Consider the following 14,706-nt stretch of genomic DNA (forward strand, 5'->3'; position numbering starts at 1 on the left):
GTTACTATTTAGACAGTGAAGTGTCACATAAAGGCTAAATTATACTCATTATTTGACTTATACTTTCCATAATACAGAACATGTTGTGTTGTGCTTTATAGTGTTTGAGTCCTCTGACTTCTCTTTTACAAGTCCTCTGCAAATCTGACAGCTAATGAATGGTTTTGTTCACTCTTTAGACGAGACAAGCTATGGATTTGCATGGAGTTCTGTGGAGGTGGCTCTCTACAGGATATTTATCATGGTACGTCAAGACTTTGTTCCTTAAACTCTAAGGACAGCTTATTTTCAAAAATTGAAATGATTGCAGTGTTTCGGAATTAGAGAGGAGGAATCCTAAATTTAGTAGCCATAATAATTCATTGAAGGTCAATTGTAGCTTATGTTTTTTACTTAATTGGTTTGGGTTTTGTAAACAAAGTTAGTGGGGGTTTTTTTTAGCAGCAGAAGTTACTTCCATCCTTCAGGGTCTCATTAAAAAAACCCATCACTGCTTTTCAAAGGCTGTAAAATTAGACAATGTTACACTGTAAAAAGAAAATTTGATGTCTTGATGTGCTGTCTTGCTTCATAGCCATTTTGTTCCTGAGCTTTTGAACTTTGTTTTAGTGTAATCTGTACCACTTCCTACAGAAACCTGGGCATGTGGATTGCTTAGCATGGATGCTCTTGTCCTTTGTAAACTGGTTTTTTTTTGGAATGTTTGTATACCAGTAGTTCCATGAGGGTCTTTTAAAATATTTTTGGTTTTTTTAGGCTGAATGTGTGACTTGTGAAAAGCAAAGGTGGTCTCTGTATTTGCTTTAGGCTTGGCCTCAGAGAGCAGTCAAAGAGAGAAGGGCTGTCTGTGAATCTGTTGGATAAAGACAGGATCAGTCAACTGCTTGCTGTTTTTCAAGAGACAAAATCAGTTCTGAAGGGCTTTATTGCCCTGGAATTAAGACCTTTTTAGGAAAGGAGTATGCTCTAAGTGAGTAATGGCTTTGGGGTTCTCAGGTGATGTTTTTTATGGAGGAAGTCCATCTATATTCTGAATTGTGCGTAAGCAGCTTGTTGCATTTACCTTGGGTGCAGTTAAAAGAAGCACCAATTCACGAGTTCGCACCATGTTCCTGTCACGGTCATTTGAGTGTGGCCTTGGTGATCCTTAAACTCTTTGCTAATTTTGAGAAAAGCACCGTGTTTAATAGGCTTTGTTTTGTGGAACACCTGTAGTGTAGGAAATGAGCTCATGCCACATAAATGCCTGAGCAGATGTCTACAGGAGTGGTTTCCCGTTGCAGCTGATTTTTGGCTTCTCTTATGGAAGGTTCTTTTCTGGTCTTTATTATGTTCTAAAGAGTCCTATTCTAATTTAACCGTAGGCCTCTGTAATCTCGAGTCATTTAAGTTAATCAGAATGAAATTTCTCCAAACAAAAATAGATTCCTAGCTACGCCTACTGTGGGTGCCAATATATATAGTTTTGTGTGGGTTTGGAGCTTTTCTTTCAGAAAAGAGAAGTTGGATGTAGGCTAACTTTGAAGATGTGTTGCATGATATTAATACTGTAGAAGATAAGCAGTTAGATTCTATAATCCAGATTCATTCTTAACTCTCCACTCCTTCAGTGTCCTTTGAGAAACTCCATCCAACTTGTCTTTGTTTTCTGTGCAAAACCTGGAAAGCTGACAGTCGGGACTGCATTTCCTGGTCTTAAACCCCTTTAATTTCAGGATCAAAGTCCAGTGGCTGGGACGAGTCACGGACCATTCCTTGCTTGCTGCTCACTGTTTGGTTTGTGTATTTGCTCAGAATTTAATTGTTTTCCTCTAAGAGACTCCAGTGAAGTCGGACCCTCGAGGGAGAGAAAGACTCCTCCTTCCCTTGGGAAATTGCTGAGCCTGATTCCAGGGGGATTTTGAGGAAGTGCTTGGTGTGGAGGCCCTGGAGCAGCAGTGCTGACTGCAGAGAAGGGCTGAGAAGCTGCATGGAACAGTTTCTCTGGCAGGGGGAAGGATGGAGGGAGACAGCAGGTCACAAATGGTACAAAGGACTGCCCAGGGCTCAGAGGGGACTGAACAGAGTTGGCTGCAGCTCTGAGTCACTGAGTTGAAAGTCCAGCCCTCTACAGAAGAACACAATGGGTTTGTTCAGGGGAAAGAGCTGAGCTTAAATCATTACTTGTGCTTCTTTTTCCTCTTAATTACTCTGAGATCTAAATACAGAAGGATTAGTAGTTTCCATTCCAACTGTACTGGGCATTTTTGACTTCAGAAAATGCTGTGGTCTTTGGGATGCTCAGTCTGGGGTAAAGACTAAGCACATTTACCTGGAGACTCGGAGTGCAAGGTCCTGTCAGTGTGAATGGAAATAATTGGTGTATGAGTTTGGAATGGGCAATATCTTACCTGATTTTGAGATTTGTTTTTTTCCTTTTTCCATTTCAGTGACTGGACCACTATCAGAGCAGCAGATTGCCTATGTTAGCAGAGAAACACTACAGGTAGTGTCTCCTCAGGTTCTTGTGGTTGTCTTCTATATTAGAAGTATAAAAAGCTAAGAATAAAAGCTACAAATAACATGTGATGCCATGGAAGTCTGGTAATTGGATGACACAGCATTTTTCTCAGTTTTTGAGGAGGTCCTGTATTACAGCCTAGAAGTTTGTATAATTGCATAACCTCAAATTACTCTGGATCATTTGAAGAAAGCTCTTGTCATCTTCGTGCTATTAATTTTGTACTTGTTTTTAAAAGGAGGGGGAAGCAGCATGCTTTCTTAATCCATATTTATGGTATAAATTAGTTACTGCACGTTTGAAGGAAAATTAAAACATTCAGTTTTGCATCTCTAATAACTGTTACGTACCAATAAAAAATTGCTCGTGTGCTTGAGATGTTGAAGGTAAGGTCATTAGCTTCTCCTTTTGGGTGTGCTAGATTTCATTCTTCTTGTCTAAATTCCAGGTTCGGTACAGCAGTAGAACTTAACCAGAGACTGCTTTTTTGGTGGTTGTCTTGCTTCTCTGTGAGAGAGCAGTTCTTGACTTTAGTGAAGGCAGACCTGTTGAGTGCCATCGGCTGAGACCTGCTGCCTCTCTCACTCTCTCAGGATAGCTCTGTTCATCTCCCTTGGTTGTCACCATCTCCCCCGGCCATGCCAGAGGCTCTGGCCTTCTGACTTACAGGATGGGGCTCTTTTTTACTTGCAGTTCAGCCTTATGTGACATCTGGGAGCGTTAAGGGTTTTGAGTCTTCAAACCCTTTTGTTCTTAGAGTTGTAGAATGGTTTGGGACTGTTCTTAGTCAGTTTAGAAGGGGCCTTTAAAGACCCCCCTGCAATGCGCAGGAGCATCATCAACTAGATGAGACTGCCCAGAGCCCTGTCCAACCTGACCTTAAGTGTCTCCAGAGATGGGTCATCCACCACCTCTCTCTGCAACCTCTTCCAGTAGTTCATCACCATCATTATAAAAGGATTCTTCCTTTGATCTGATCTGAATCTAATCCTCTGCTTGAAAACCATGACACCTTGCCCTGTCACAGTAGGCCCTGCTGAGATGTTTGTCCCCATCTTTCTCAGGAGACCTGTGCACATTTGCTGAGGATGCCCTTGATCCCACTGTCTGTATCAACAGTGGAGTTAATGAACAGTCCCATGTGGGACCCTGAGGGATGCCACTTGTCACTCTGGACACTGAGCCTGTTTTCCGCTGCTCTCTGGATACAATCATTTAGCAATTCCCTGCCCAGCAGATAGCCCATCAGTCAAATCCTTAATCTTCTTAGATATGGAGCAGTGAGTAGTCTAGAATGGAATTTATGAAGCCAGTTCCCATGAACGTGGAGCCTTGTGGAGGTGCATGGTCACAGAGCAAGGAAGATGTTTGTGTGTGATTTTACTCCTGGAAGAGAATTTGAGAGAGAAGCCTGGAGTGTCCACAGTGACGTGGTCTCTGATTTGTCATGCAGGGATCTGGTTCTGTAGAATTCTTCCAGAATTTAAACTTGCTTTCTAACTTCTGTTGAGTCTTAAAATGTTTTGGTACTGTCATCAAGAGCCAGATAAATGTCTAAATATCATTATATAAAGATATTTAGGTACGTTACTTTATATAGATATTAGATATGCTGCTACATCCATTGAATCTGAGCATTTACAGCAGATTACACTGGAATATAAAAATGTTCTTCAGTCGGTGAGTCATTTAGATGATTAAATTGGATCCTAAATATATGTGGTAATTAAATAAGAAATGTATGTCAAATGAGAAATGTTGGACTAAATTACTATTTAAATATTTTATGCAGGGACTATATTACCTTCACAGTAAAGGAAAAATGCACAGAGATATAAAGGTAAGTAAAAACTGAAGGGGTTTTGGGGGCTTTTAGAATAGGTTACATCACCTCCAGTGGTCTTTACTGTTACTTATCAATTTTCAGTACTTTTCTGAATATGTAGGGATTTTTAATCTATTAGAATGAAATAAAAGTTTCTGCCCAAGGGGGAAAAAAAAAAAAAGAATCTTTCTTTAAAACACATTGCAAGGAAATAGCTTGTTCTTTTCCTTGGAGCCACACATAGTGTTTGTGGCCCAGTGCTGTGGAATTTAGCCATCAGCTGGTATCCAGAGCAGTCTGTGTTCAGATGGCTGTCAGGCTGTGTGCTCTGTGCAGAAGAAAGGTTTGCTCTTCCCACGGCTTTTCCAGGGAGCTCCATGTACCCTTCTTTCTGAAGCAGGCAGTGAGCAGAGCTCCTGCTTTGGCTTCTAACATGGTGCTGAGCAGACTGCAGGGCAGAGGCTCTTGGAGACTGCTTCTGTCCCCTCCCTCGCAGGCTAAAAATAGAGAGGGTGCTGCAGATCAGGCTATTAGTGCTGCCTTGCCTAAATCTCCAGCTCAGCAAAGCTCTATCAAAAGTGGCTCCTCCAGACTCTTACACTCTGTTATAGTTTCCTCCTGGTGCTTCCTGTTGACTTTTTGTTCCTGGAGTTTTTACTAGCTAGTCTTTCCAAAGCCCTTCCAAACCTGGCAAGCTTCCTCCTGCAGATCTGACACTAAATCATCATATTCTTTGGTGTTTTTGCATGCTGTTGGTTTGGCTGGTTTTGGGTTCTTTTTTTTCCCCCAGCAGCCTCAGCCGTAGTTGCCTTCATGCAGCCTGATTCCAAGTTGTTCTCGGTGGCTTCAGAAGAATATTTGGGTTTTGAGCAGTCACAGAAGTAATTTCTGAACGAAAGATTACTTCAACCACCAAAATTAAATGTTCTCCACTGTACTTTATAGAATGCTTGTAAGGGTACAGTGCACAGATACTTTTCCAAAGCAGAGCTGTGCTAATAACAAGTGCTTACGGTGATTACATTGAGAGGATTTTTTGTTTTAAAATAAAACTGTTCTCGTGAGCGTGGAAAAGTACTGTCTTCATCTGCAGGCTGCCTGACTGCTGAATTGTGTTTGCTTCCCTCAGTAGCTGAGTTCCATGTTTAGAGTACCTGTCCTGTTAGCTGGGAAGGTGAACAAGGTCAAGAGCATGTATGCAGGGCTGTTACGGTGTTTGCCAAGCTCATTAACTCTGCTGTGCAGCGTGGGCCAGGTTAGCTGCCTTTCATTGCAGGCCTGACTTTTCCTGCCCCGGGAAAAGCCACAGTCTGTAAAAACACCCATATGGAGGCTCGTCTCTGCTGCCTTTCCATCTCCCTGGTGGGCAGTGCAGGGCTGGTGTTTGGAGCTGTGTTCTGCCAGCTCTCACCTTCACTCAGCTCAGCCTGGACCTGGTTTTGGGCTTCAAATCAGGTTTGTTCTCAGTCCTTTTATCTTGTGATTTTTGTAATGCAAACCTCTGCTTTGGGTTGATTTTGGTTGTTGAGCTGAAGTGAGTGGAGCACACAGCCACACAAAAATGAGCTCTCCAAATCCAGCATGAACAGAATCTCTGTTGCATAAGGACGGAAGTAGCTTTGCTAAATGCTTGATTATTGAGGCAGGTCCTTAAGGCTATAAAAGAAAATGAAATTGTTTCCACTTTGACCTTTTGAGTTCCTGTTTCCTTGGAGTCATTGTAAATAGAAAAAAAGGAAGAATTAATCAGCCCAGGCAAATGCTGTTTGCTGAGAGGTTTTGTGTGCAATGCAAACTCTGTAGTGCCATAGGCTAAACTAAAAATGAATGGAAAACACGGTCTATCCAAGGAGATTTTTTCATAACAGAGTGGCAGCTTGCTAATTTCACAGACATTTCCTTGATAAGGCTGCAGATTTATTGAACACAATCCTTCTTGCTTTGTGTTTGGCCCCTAATTTGCTGTAAGATCCCACATCTTTCTTTTTTTTAATGTGGTATTGGAGGAATCAGCATGTTTTAATTCAAGCAAATTTTTCTTTTTTTAAAGGGAGCAAATATTCTTTTAACGGATAATGGACATGTAAAATTAGGTGAGTTAATACTCCTTAGTGCTTAAAAATTAATATTTTTACGTGCTCTAAGAAGCAGCATGCTCTGTTTAATGAGGTGATGGTTCATGTAAGGAACTGGTGAATATAAAAATTCTTTTTATCTTGCTGGCAGTATCTAACTAAACCATCCAATTAGTATTTGAGGATTAGCTGGAGTAATTTTGGAACAGTGAGGTAAAAGACCTGATATTGTAAGGGAAAAGTAAAAGTCAAATCACAGGGTTTTGTAATTTTTTAATAAAATCTGCCACCCAGAGTCCTTAAACGTGAAATGTACCTTGAAAGCTTATCTGAAAGAATCTCTTTGGTGTCACAAAATGAGGTGTTCTGTCTTATTAAAACCCTTCATGTACCTGTTCGGTCTCCTGTGCCAGCCTCCCCTTCCCTGTGTGGATGAGGGACATTTGTGTGCATGTTTGGCAAGTGACTGAGGGGAGCTGACCGATGGTATCTGAGACAGACCAAGTTTCTATTATTTGCTTTTGATATTTATTTTTTGTTAAATATTTCCAGTCTATTTAAGAACCTCTTAACAGTGGGGAAACCAAACTTGTGTTCTTTAACAATTAATTACATCGAATCACTTGGTAACTGTCATTTTGTTTTTGCCTTTTTCTTTTCATAGCTGATTTTGGAGTATCTGCACAGATAACAGCTACAATTGCCAAAAGGAAATCATTCATTGGCACCCCATATTGGTAACTCTCTTTTACTTGACCATTAATATGATGGCAACACATATAAAACTGTTGAAAAATTGTGGTAAGGGCATGCTCTGTCACTTCCTGGGTAGCCTAACCACTAAAGCTGTGTCAGACTTTCTGGTGATCATGTCTGTTTTACTTGTTCCAAATCCTCAATGAGCTGAGTGTCAGAGAAAAGGCTTTAATGCTCTGGAAACTTGAAAGGCTGTGTAGTGGCATCACTGTTGACTAATTTGTCTTAATTTAGTCAAACCTAAAAACTAGCAGCAATTTTGCTCGTTTTAAACTTTGATGTGAAATATTTTTTTATTCCCTGATTTTCCATTTTGGTGTTTTATGAGGTTATTTCCCCTCCAGCCTAGATACAGCTTTTCTGCAACTTTTCAGTTGATGAGTTTCCTTTGTCTTCACAGAGCCACAGACTTTTGCCACTTGTGAACTGTTTCTCTAAGCCATTTCTTCCTTTATTTACCTAAACTGATGGAATCCTGTGATACAGTTCTATCTATACTGCATCTCCATTCTTCCCCATTTAACTAGTGTGTGTAATTTTTCTTACTTTCTGAAAGTTCTGCCTTTCATTTTATCCTTTTCCTACTGAAAGTGGCTGTCCCCTTTCACCCTGAAGTGAATGAGACCCACTCTCCACTGTAAAACAGCACTCATGTCATATGTTTCACAGACAGATTCTAAAATTCTGTAGTCTGACAGCATAGTAGGTGCAAGATAAAAATATACATATAATGGAGAAAATCCTACGCTCAAGTATTGGCTTGAAATAGCCAAGCACAGTATTCTTAGCATCCTGCTTCACACCAAGGCTTCACTTCCCTTTCAGAATGACACAGGCACCCATCAGTCATGGCTGTGTGATTGGTTTGTGTCTCTTTCCCAAGGTGTCTGTGTAACCTCAGTCCTTGCCTGTAACTTTCAAGTGGTGCCAGGCTTCCCAAATGACCTTAAATAAGAACTTTGAAAGTCTTACGTAGGTTAAATGCTGATGAAAAGCATCAGTTGTTTGCAAAGCTGCAGAGAGATTTGAGAGCAGAAGCAAGGAAGCAAAATGTTTGAGATTGCAGAGAAGAGAATGTAGTTGGAGCAGGCCATGTGAAGGTTTTAGTGGACATGAGATCTACCTGTGTCTCAGGGCAGGTGAGCTGCAGTGCTGGTAACCCTTCCATGGAAATGTTTAACCCTTATTCCCCCTCTCCTGTGGTAACTCCCTCGGTTTTGATTTAGGGTGATTGGGATTTTTAATGAACTCTGGAAGAAATATATCTAAATGTGGTTTAGTTATGGAAACGTGAAGTAAGTTCTGCCACCAAACCTGCTGATATTTTCAGACCTACAGATAAGGAGTGGAAGGGGCCCACAAGGGTCATTGAGTCCAGCTGTTGGCCCTGCACAGGACATCCCCAGCTGTCCCACCATGAGCCGGAGAGCATTGCCCAAACACTTCTTGAGCTCTGGCAGCCTTGGTGCTGTCACCACTGGATACCTGTATTTGAATAATGCATCTACTGGGATGCTGCTTGCTGCTCTGCTGCAGCACTCTGAGTGACTTCATCTGTGTTACATTATTGAGTTTTTAGTGCCACTTTTCAGGTGATCTGGACTGATAGAGCTCAAAGTTAAGAAGAAACAACACCACCTTGTAGGGCTACACAGGACAGTCAAATTCATAATTCACTTTGGCCATTCAAAACACGTGACAGTTCCAAGTGAATCATTTCCTTTAGGTATTCCTGTTTATGTGCCAGTTGTGTTTGTTCATTTTTGCCACCTGAGAACGTGAAACCACTTTGTTGACTTAAAGAGGTCACCTGCTGTGAGTGAGACAGGCTTTACAAACAAGGAGTGCTCTACACAGAGGTGACAATGACTCTCATGCTTTCAGGATACAAGAAAGCTGACGCATTTTACTGCTTTTTCTCTTGTAAGAATTCACTTCTTCAGAGTCAGTGGATCACTTTCTGGGCAACATGTAAATTTGGGTATTATTTTATTGTAGTTGAATAATTATACTTCAGGCGCTTTGGTTGTTGAGTAATTAGTCTGAGACAGATTGATTTCATGCACGTACTCCTAAATGACAATTTTAGGAACTGCCTGTTAGTTACTAGAAGATGACTGAGGGGAACTTCAGGTGTACATTGCATAATGTTTTACACACACACTTATGTGTGTGGATATCTGTATATACTGTGACCTTACAGATTGAGGGCTTTAAAGAAGAGGATACTGTGTGTTCAAAGAATGTTTGATTTGTGGTGAGAAGTTCACCAAATATGTCTTTTCCCGTTCAGGATGGCACCAGAAGTTGCTGCAGTAGAAAGGAAAGGTGGCTATAACCAGCTCTGTGACCTGTGGGCAGTTGGAATAACTGCAATAGAGCTTGCTGAACTGCAGCCTCCAATGTTTGACCTGCATCCAATGAGGTTAGTGAGGGGTTACAGCTTGCTGGGGAAATGCAGCTAATGAAATAATCCATTTGAGGAGATGCCTGTGGGGTTTGGGTGTACTGCATAGGCACTGGGCTGTGGGTGTCCTGAGTGAACAGGACAGAAATTGTAACAACTCCTTCTGGTGCATGAGTGTATAAAGTCCTGCTTGAGTCTCTTCAACTGACGGGGCTTCTTCCTGCCTATTAAATAAAGTGTTTAATAATTTACCTCAAGTGTATTGCAGCAGAACCACAGAAATGCGGTTGTTTTTTTTTCAGAGCACTTTTTCTAATGACAAAAAGCAACTTCCAGCCTCCTAAATTAAAGGACAAAATGAAATGGTAAGTACTTTTTTTGTTTCAGTAGATAATGAATGTGCCGTACTGGGAAATTGATTTTAAAGTTTAGCACTTGGTTTTACAGGTCCAATAGTTTCCATCATTTTGTGAAAATGGCACTTACGAAAAATCCTAAAAAAAGACCTACAGCTGAAAAGTTGCTTCAGGTATAAATTTATGTATGAGGGTTTTTATTAAAGTTACAAAATTAAAATATGCTTAATATGAGTGGCCAGAATTTTAATCTCTGTGTTTCCCTCTTTCAGCATCCCTTTGTTACCCAGCCATTAAATCGAAGTCTTGCCATTGAACTTTTGGATAAAATGAATAATCCTGATCATTCCACTTACCATGATTTTGATGATGATGATCCTGAGGTAGGAACATCTTTTAATCATAGAATCAGATGAAGTTTTTGTTTGCCGGTGAAACTAAATGATTGTGATTAATTGAGCCCCAGATTTTTTGTGATCTGGGAATAGTTTCAAGGGTTGCTTTTACTTTTACTTGTGCTGCTCTGTCACTCATACAGGCACTTGGCAAAACTCATTATATTTTTGGGAAGGGAAGCTTGAAGAGAAAGAGATTTAAATACTTCCAAAGTTTGTTTATTGCTGTTCTTCAACAATTTTGAAACAGTAACTGTGGTCTGCTTCTCCAGTCCTGAGTTGTGTCATGCATTCTGCTCTATGTTTCTTTGTGGAGTTATGGTTCCATCTGCAAAGAAAGCATTCATAAAAATGTTTGTATACCTGGGTAGGAGAGAATGATCCTGTAGTTGTTTTTGTTCAGTGGTTTGATGTGTGGTTTTTGCAGATTGTATTTTTCCATCTTAGAATACTCTGAAACTTGATTTCCCTTACAGTTCTGTCACAGAGTTTCTGATTTTCTGCTCAAACAGCTGGGGAAAAGTAGTGTGCTTATGTAAGATGATGAACAGCACAGGACTGAAGTGTTTAATAAATAAAGGAGATAGATACTCTGTTACTTCATCCTGTCTTCATACTTTCCTGCACATTAGGGAATACTTTTCAAATGTTTACAGTTCCCTTACTGACTGATGGCCTTCTTTTGAAGAAAAAAAAGTAATCATTTTACCACAAATACCATTGATTCTTTAATTACATATTTTACATTCTTTTTAATGGGTGAACTAGACTAAAAATGCCTTCAGAGGAAAAGAAGCTTAAAACAGGCAACTAGTTTTCAGATTTCACAAGTTAAATGAGCTTTTACCCCCTTGAACAGCGAAGTTGACTTGCACCAAGTCTTTCTTAAAGCTAAAATAAAAAGCATGGAAAGAAGCCAAAGTGAAGGAGATAATTTTTTGTGTTATGGAGTGCAATGCTTTCTAAATAAGGGGGAGAGAGATGAAGGCATAAGGATGGAATAATAGTCAATACTTTTCAAAGCAAATGTACACAGTGGGAGTGGGAGAAAAATTTAGTAGATTTTTCTGATAAAAAAATATCTAACAAGTCAAACACACAAAGAAATCCTAAATGTGGTTGGCCTTCAGGTCATTTAAGAGAAAGGTGTCTGACTGCACATGGAGTCAGCACTGAGTAACTTGGATCTTCTCACCAGAAGCTCTTCAGTGTCCTTTAGTTCTCTCTGTGCTCAGTGCTGGGTGAGAGCTCTGAGGCCCTTTAAGAGGTTTCTTAGCTCACAAAATAATGTTTGCTCTTATAAGTCCCTCGTGACTTGGCATTTAAGGCTCTTCTGTTGTCTGCTGTAGGACTTATCAATAATAATGAATAATGATCATAATGAAGTGTGGTATCAGGAGCGAAAACTGTGCCTTGTTTGTGGAGAAGCTTAGCAAGTTTTGTGTTTCAGATGGAGAATCTCACCACAGGCAGAGCAGTCGTTGGCATTGTGGTCTATCCCATAATAAAACGAGTGGGATAAGAAGTGGATGTGCTTCTTTAATGCACAATTTAACTTTCCTCAAAACTCACCTACTCACAGAGGCAGCTGGAGATGTTAATTTAGGGATTGGCCAGTCCTGTGCTTGTCACAATTGCCTATACTATGTCTTTAAATCATTCTAAACTGAAAGGTGAAGTGTTTCATGTGTGAAAACTAAAACCCATGCCGTTGTTTGGGTGAAATTTAAAAGGCTCTCCTGTTCATGCAGTTGTTCATTTGGCAGCTGTATCATTTCCAGTATTTTTCCCTACCCCAGCTCACTTAATTTCCCATTCAGTCGCTGGCAGGATCTCTGGTTGGGACTCTGGGCTTAGGAGATGTTGACAATTGCCTGTTCTCCCTATTTCTGGGATGGTGATTCTCAGGATAAACGTGATATTCGCTGAAAAGGTTGCAGAGAGGAAAGTGCTCACGTTTTCTGCCTAGCACACAGCAAGTTTTGGGGATAAGATTGCTTTTGAGACCTGTACCACGATGGAAATTGTGCCCAAATGGCAGTTGCCAGGAAGTCAAGCTCCATTCCTTTGTCCTCTTGCCCAGCTCAGATGTCAGGTGTTTGTATCAGCCTGGTGTCAGTGCAGGTATTTCAGGGTGACTCGAGGACTTTGTCCTCATGACTGAGAGATGAAGATTTGATCCTGAGTGTAATTCTGTGGCCATGGAGAAGGTGATAGGAGGACAGGCTCTGTCTGTAGTGCAACACAGGCACCTGTGTCAGGGTACAGGTGCTCCCAGGTGAAAAGACCTCCTGGCCCTGCAATTCCAGCTGCACACACAGCAGGCACAGCCAGGCTGGGCCTCTTCACGAAGGATTATAAATGAGCAACCTTGCAGCACATGGTATCAGATCAAACCTTGGCATGCTGTCACCAACCGTTTTCAAAGCCCAGAGAGTGCACAACAGACAGGATGGATCTGTGGAAGGGAAAGATGGACACAAGCTGTGAGAAACAACAAAACTGCTGCTGAGAGATGTGGGAGAAAATACACACCCAGGTCTGTAAGTCTCTCCAGTTTCAAGGAAGAGCAAAGTGAACAAAAACGGGAGGTGAATCACCATGCACAGGTGTTGGATCCTTACAGGAATCAAGGAAGTAGTGTGTGATGAGATGGGGAGAAGGGAAATGATGTTTGCACGTAGTATTTGAGGAGTAAACAGAGTTTCTGAGCTATTTCTGACTCTGTGAAAGTACGGCAACAGTAGTGTTAGTAACAAAAGGGTGATTCACATGCAGAGGTGCTCAGCATGGACCCTGAGGCAGTGAACGAGGGTGTAGAATGCCCCCACATTTCTAAGAGAACTTGCAGTGGTGAATGTGGAAAGAAGAGGGAAGATCCAACAGAGGCATAAAAAGAAAGCCAGGTCTTAAAGTGCAGAACACTTCATCTTGTAGAGAAGTAAATAGAAATTCAGGGAGTAAATAGAGGCAGAATATAAATGTGAAGGTGAATTTGTAGAAATTTTGCTATCTCTTGCCACACAGCACAGGAGTGCCAGGAATACTCCTTTCTGTTCAGCTTTGAAAACCTCAGGTAGATTTCTCATCTGCTTAAATAACGTAACTGCTGGCATTTTAGAGATCAGTTTAAGTTAAAAGCTGGGAAAATGATTTCGGTATCTGCTGGAGTGAAATCTGCCCGTAGGTCAGATTTAGCCTTGCTGCTCATTTTAAAAACTACCAAGACCCTTAAACTGAATGGTGAGAAAAGGAGATGCTCTGTGAGCAAAGACAAATGCTGGCCAGCATTAGCTTTATTTGCTCAAATGCAGTGTTCTGAAATCACTTGTACTGAAGGCACTCAACAGTTAAAATATCCCCAAATAATTCTAACTTTACTATTTTAAAAAATGCATGCAATCTTTACATTTAGCTTTCACCTGATTTCTTTTTTTTTAATATTATGCTAAAGAAGCCTGCTAAAAACTGTTACACAATACAGGGTTTCAAGCGAGTATATTTTGATATTAAATATTTCATTTTTCACTTCTAGCCTCTTCTTGTACCTCACAGAATTCATTCGACAAGTAGAAATGGGAGAGAAGAAAAGACACGCTCGGAGATCAACTGTAAGCACGTGTAATGTGACAATATTTAATCATTGATATGATTTCAGCTGGTATTTTGGTATCTGACATACATAGAAACGTTTTCAGTGACACATAGGAAAATAAAAGCTTAGGCTGTTTCAGTTCAAGATACAGGTTGTGTGAAATATTTGTATACACCCTTTGTCAGCACTTCAGCAGAGTTCATTATTGCTTCATCCTAATTGTACGAGAGCCAGCCTGAGCTCTTCTGAGAGCTGATTGACACAGCTTCATGTGTTACTCCAGCGAGGATATTCACACCAATGCCAGATTCAGCTGGGTAGCAAAACGGCAAAGGATTGTTTTTTCTTCCCTAATTTCGTATCTTGGATTTGCTTTTGAATTGAAACACTCATATAGAGGTCACGATGGGAGGAGGTTGATCACTGGCCATTAAAAGCAGACTCCACCCCCCAAGTTATAGTAATTATTTTGCTTGAGTTAAATCAGAGCAATACTTAGAGCTTTAGCTGTTTTTTCTTAAGGTAAAATCGAGAGTAGGACTGTTCAAGAACTCCTGCCAAAGAGTTGTCCTGGAAAATGCAGTTAATTCATGCCAAACTTCATTCAGCACTTTTTAGTGCTCGTGAGTCTTTCAGAAGAACAGATCCAGCAGTGAACTCATACCATGGATAGTTTTTTTCTCTAAAGTACACCTGTAGTGCACCTCTAAGGAGGACACTTCACTACCCTGTTTGCTCCGTGGTTTTCACGTTCCTTCTAATGAGAAGGTGAGGGGAATGGTGGCTGGGCTGCCTTT

At 40.8% G+C, this 14,706-nt stretch overlaps 1 protein-coding gene across 5 annotated transcripts in view; it reads left to right on the top strand.

The window, feature by feature from the left end:
- Positions 1-14,706, top strand: part of MAP4K3 (mitogen-activated protein kinase kinase kinase kinase 3) — a 56,965-nt gene that overhangs the window by 11,614 nt on the left and 30,645 nt on the right. For all 5 annotated transcript variants that reach the window (XM_066177641.1, XM_066177642.1, XM_066177643.1 and 2 more), the window contains exons 4-13: positions 180-244; positions 2,430-2,485; positions 4,293-4,340; positions 6,376-6,418; positions 7,065-7,137; positions 9,450-9,581; positions 9,866-9,928; positions 10,011-10,092; positions 10,192-10,302; positions 13,850-13,925. In XM_066177641.1, coding sequence (XP_066033738.1) covers positions 180-244; positions 2,430-2,485; positions 4,293-4,340; positions 6,376-6,418; positions 7,065-7,137; positions 9,450-9,581; positions 9,866-9,928; positions 10,011-10,092; positions 10,192-10,302; positions 13,850-13,925 — 749 coding nt within the window. The remainder of the gene's footprint in view (positions 1-179; positions 245-2,429; positions 2,486-4,292; positions 4,341-6,375; positions 6,419-7,064; positions 7,138-9,449; positions 9,582-9,865; positions 9,929-10,010; positions 10,093-10,191; positions 10,303-13,849; positions 13,926-14,706) is intronic.

This window comes from Chamaea fasciata, unplaced genomic scaffold, assembly GCF_029207755.1.
Source record: "Chamaea fasciata isolate MVZ Bird 193981 ecotype frontalis unplaced genomic scaffold, bChaFas1.0.hap1 SCAF_3, whole genome shotgun sequence".
Classification (NCBI taxonomy): Eukaryota; Metazoa; Chordata; class Aves; order Passeriformes; family Sylviidae; genus Chamaea; species Chamaea fasciata.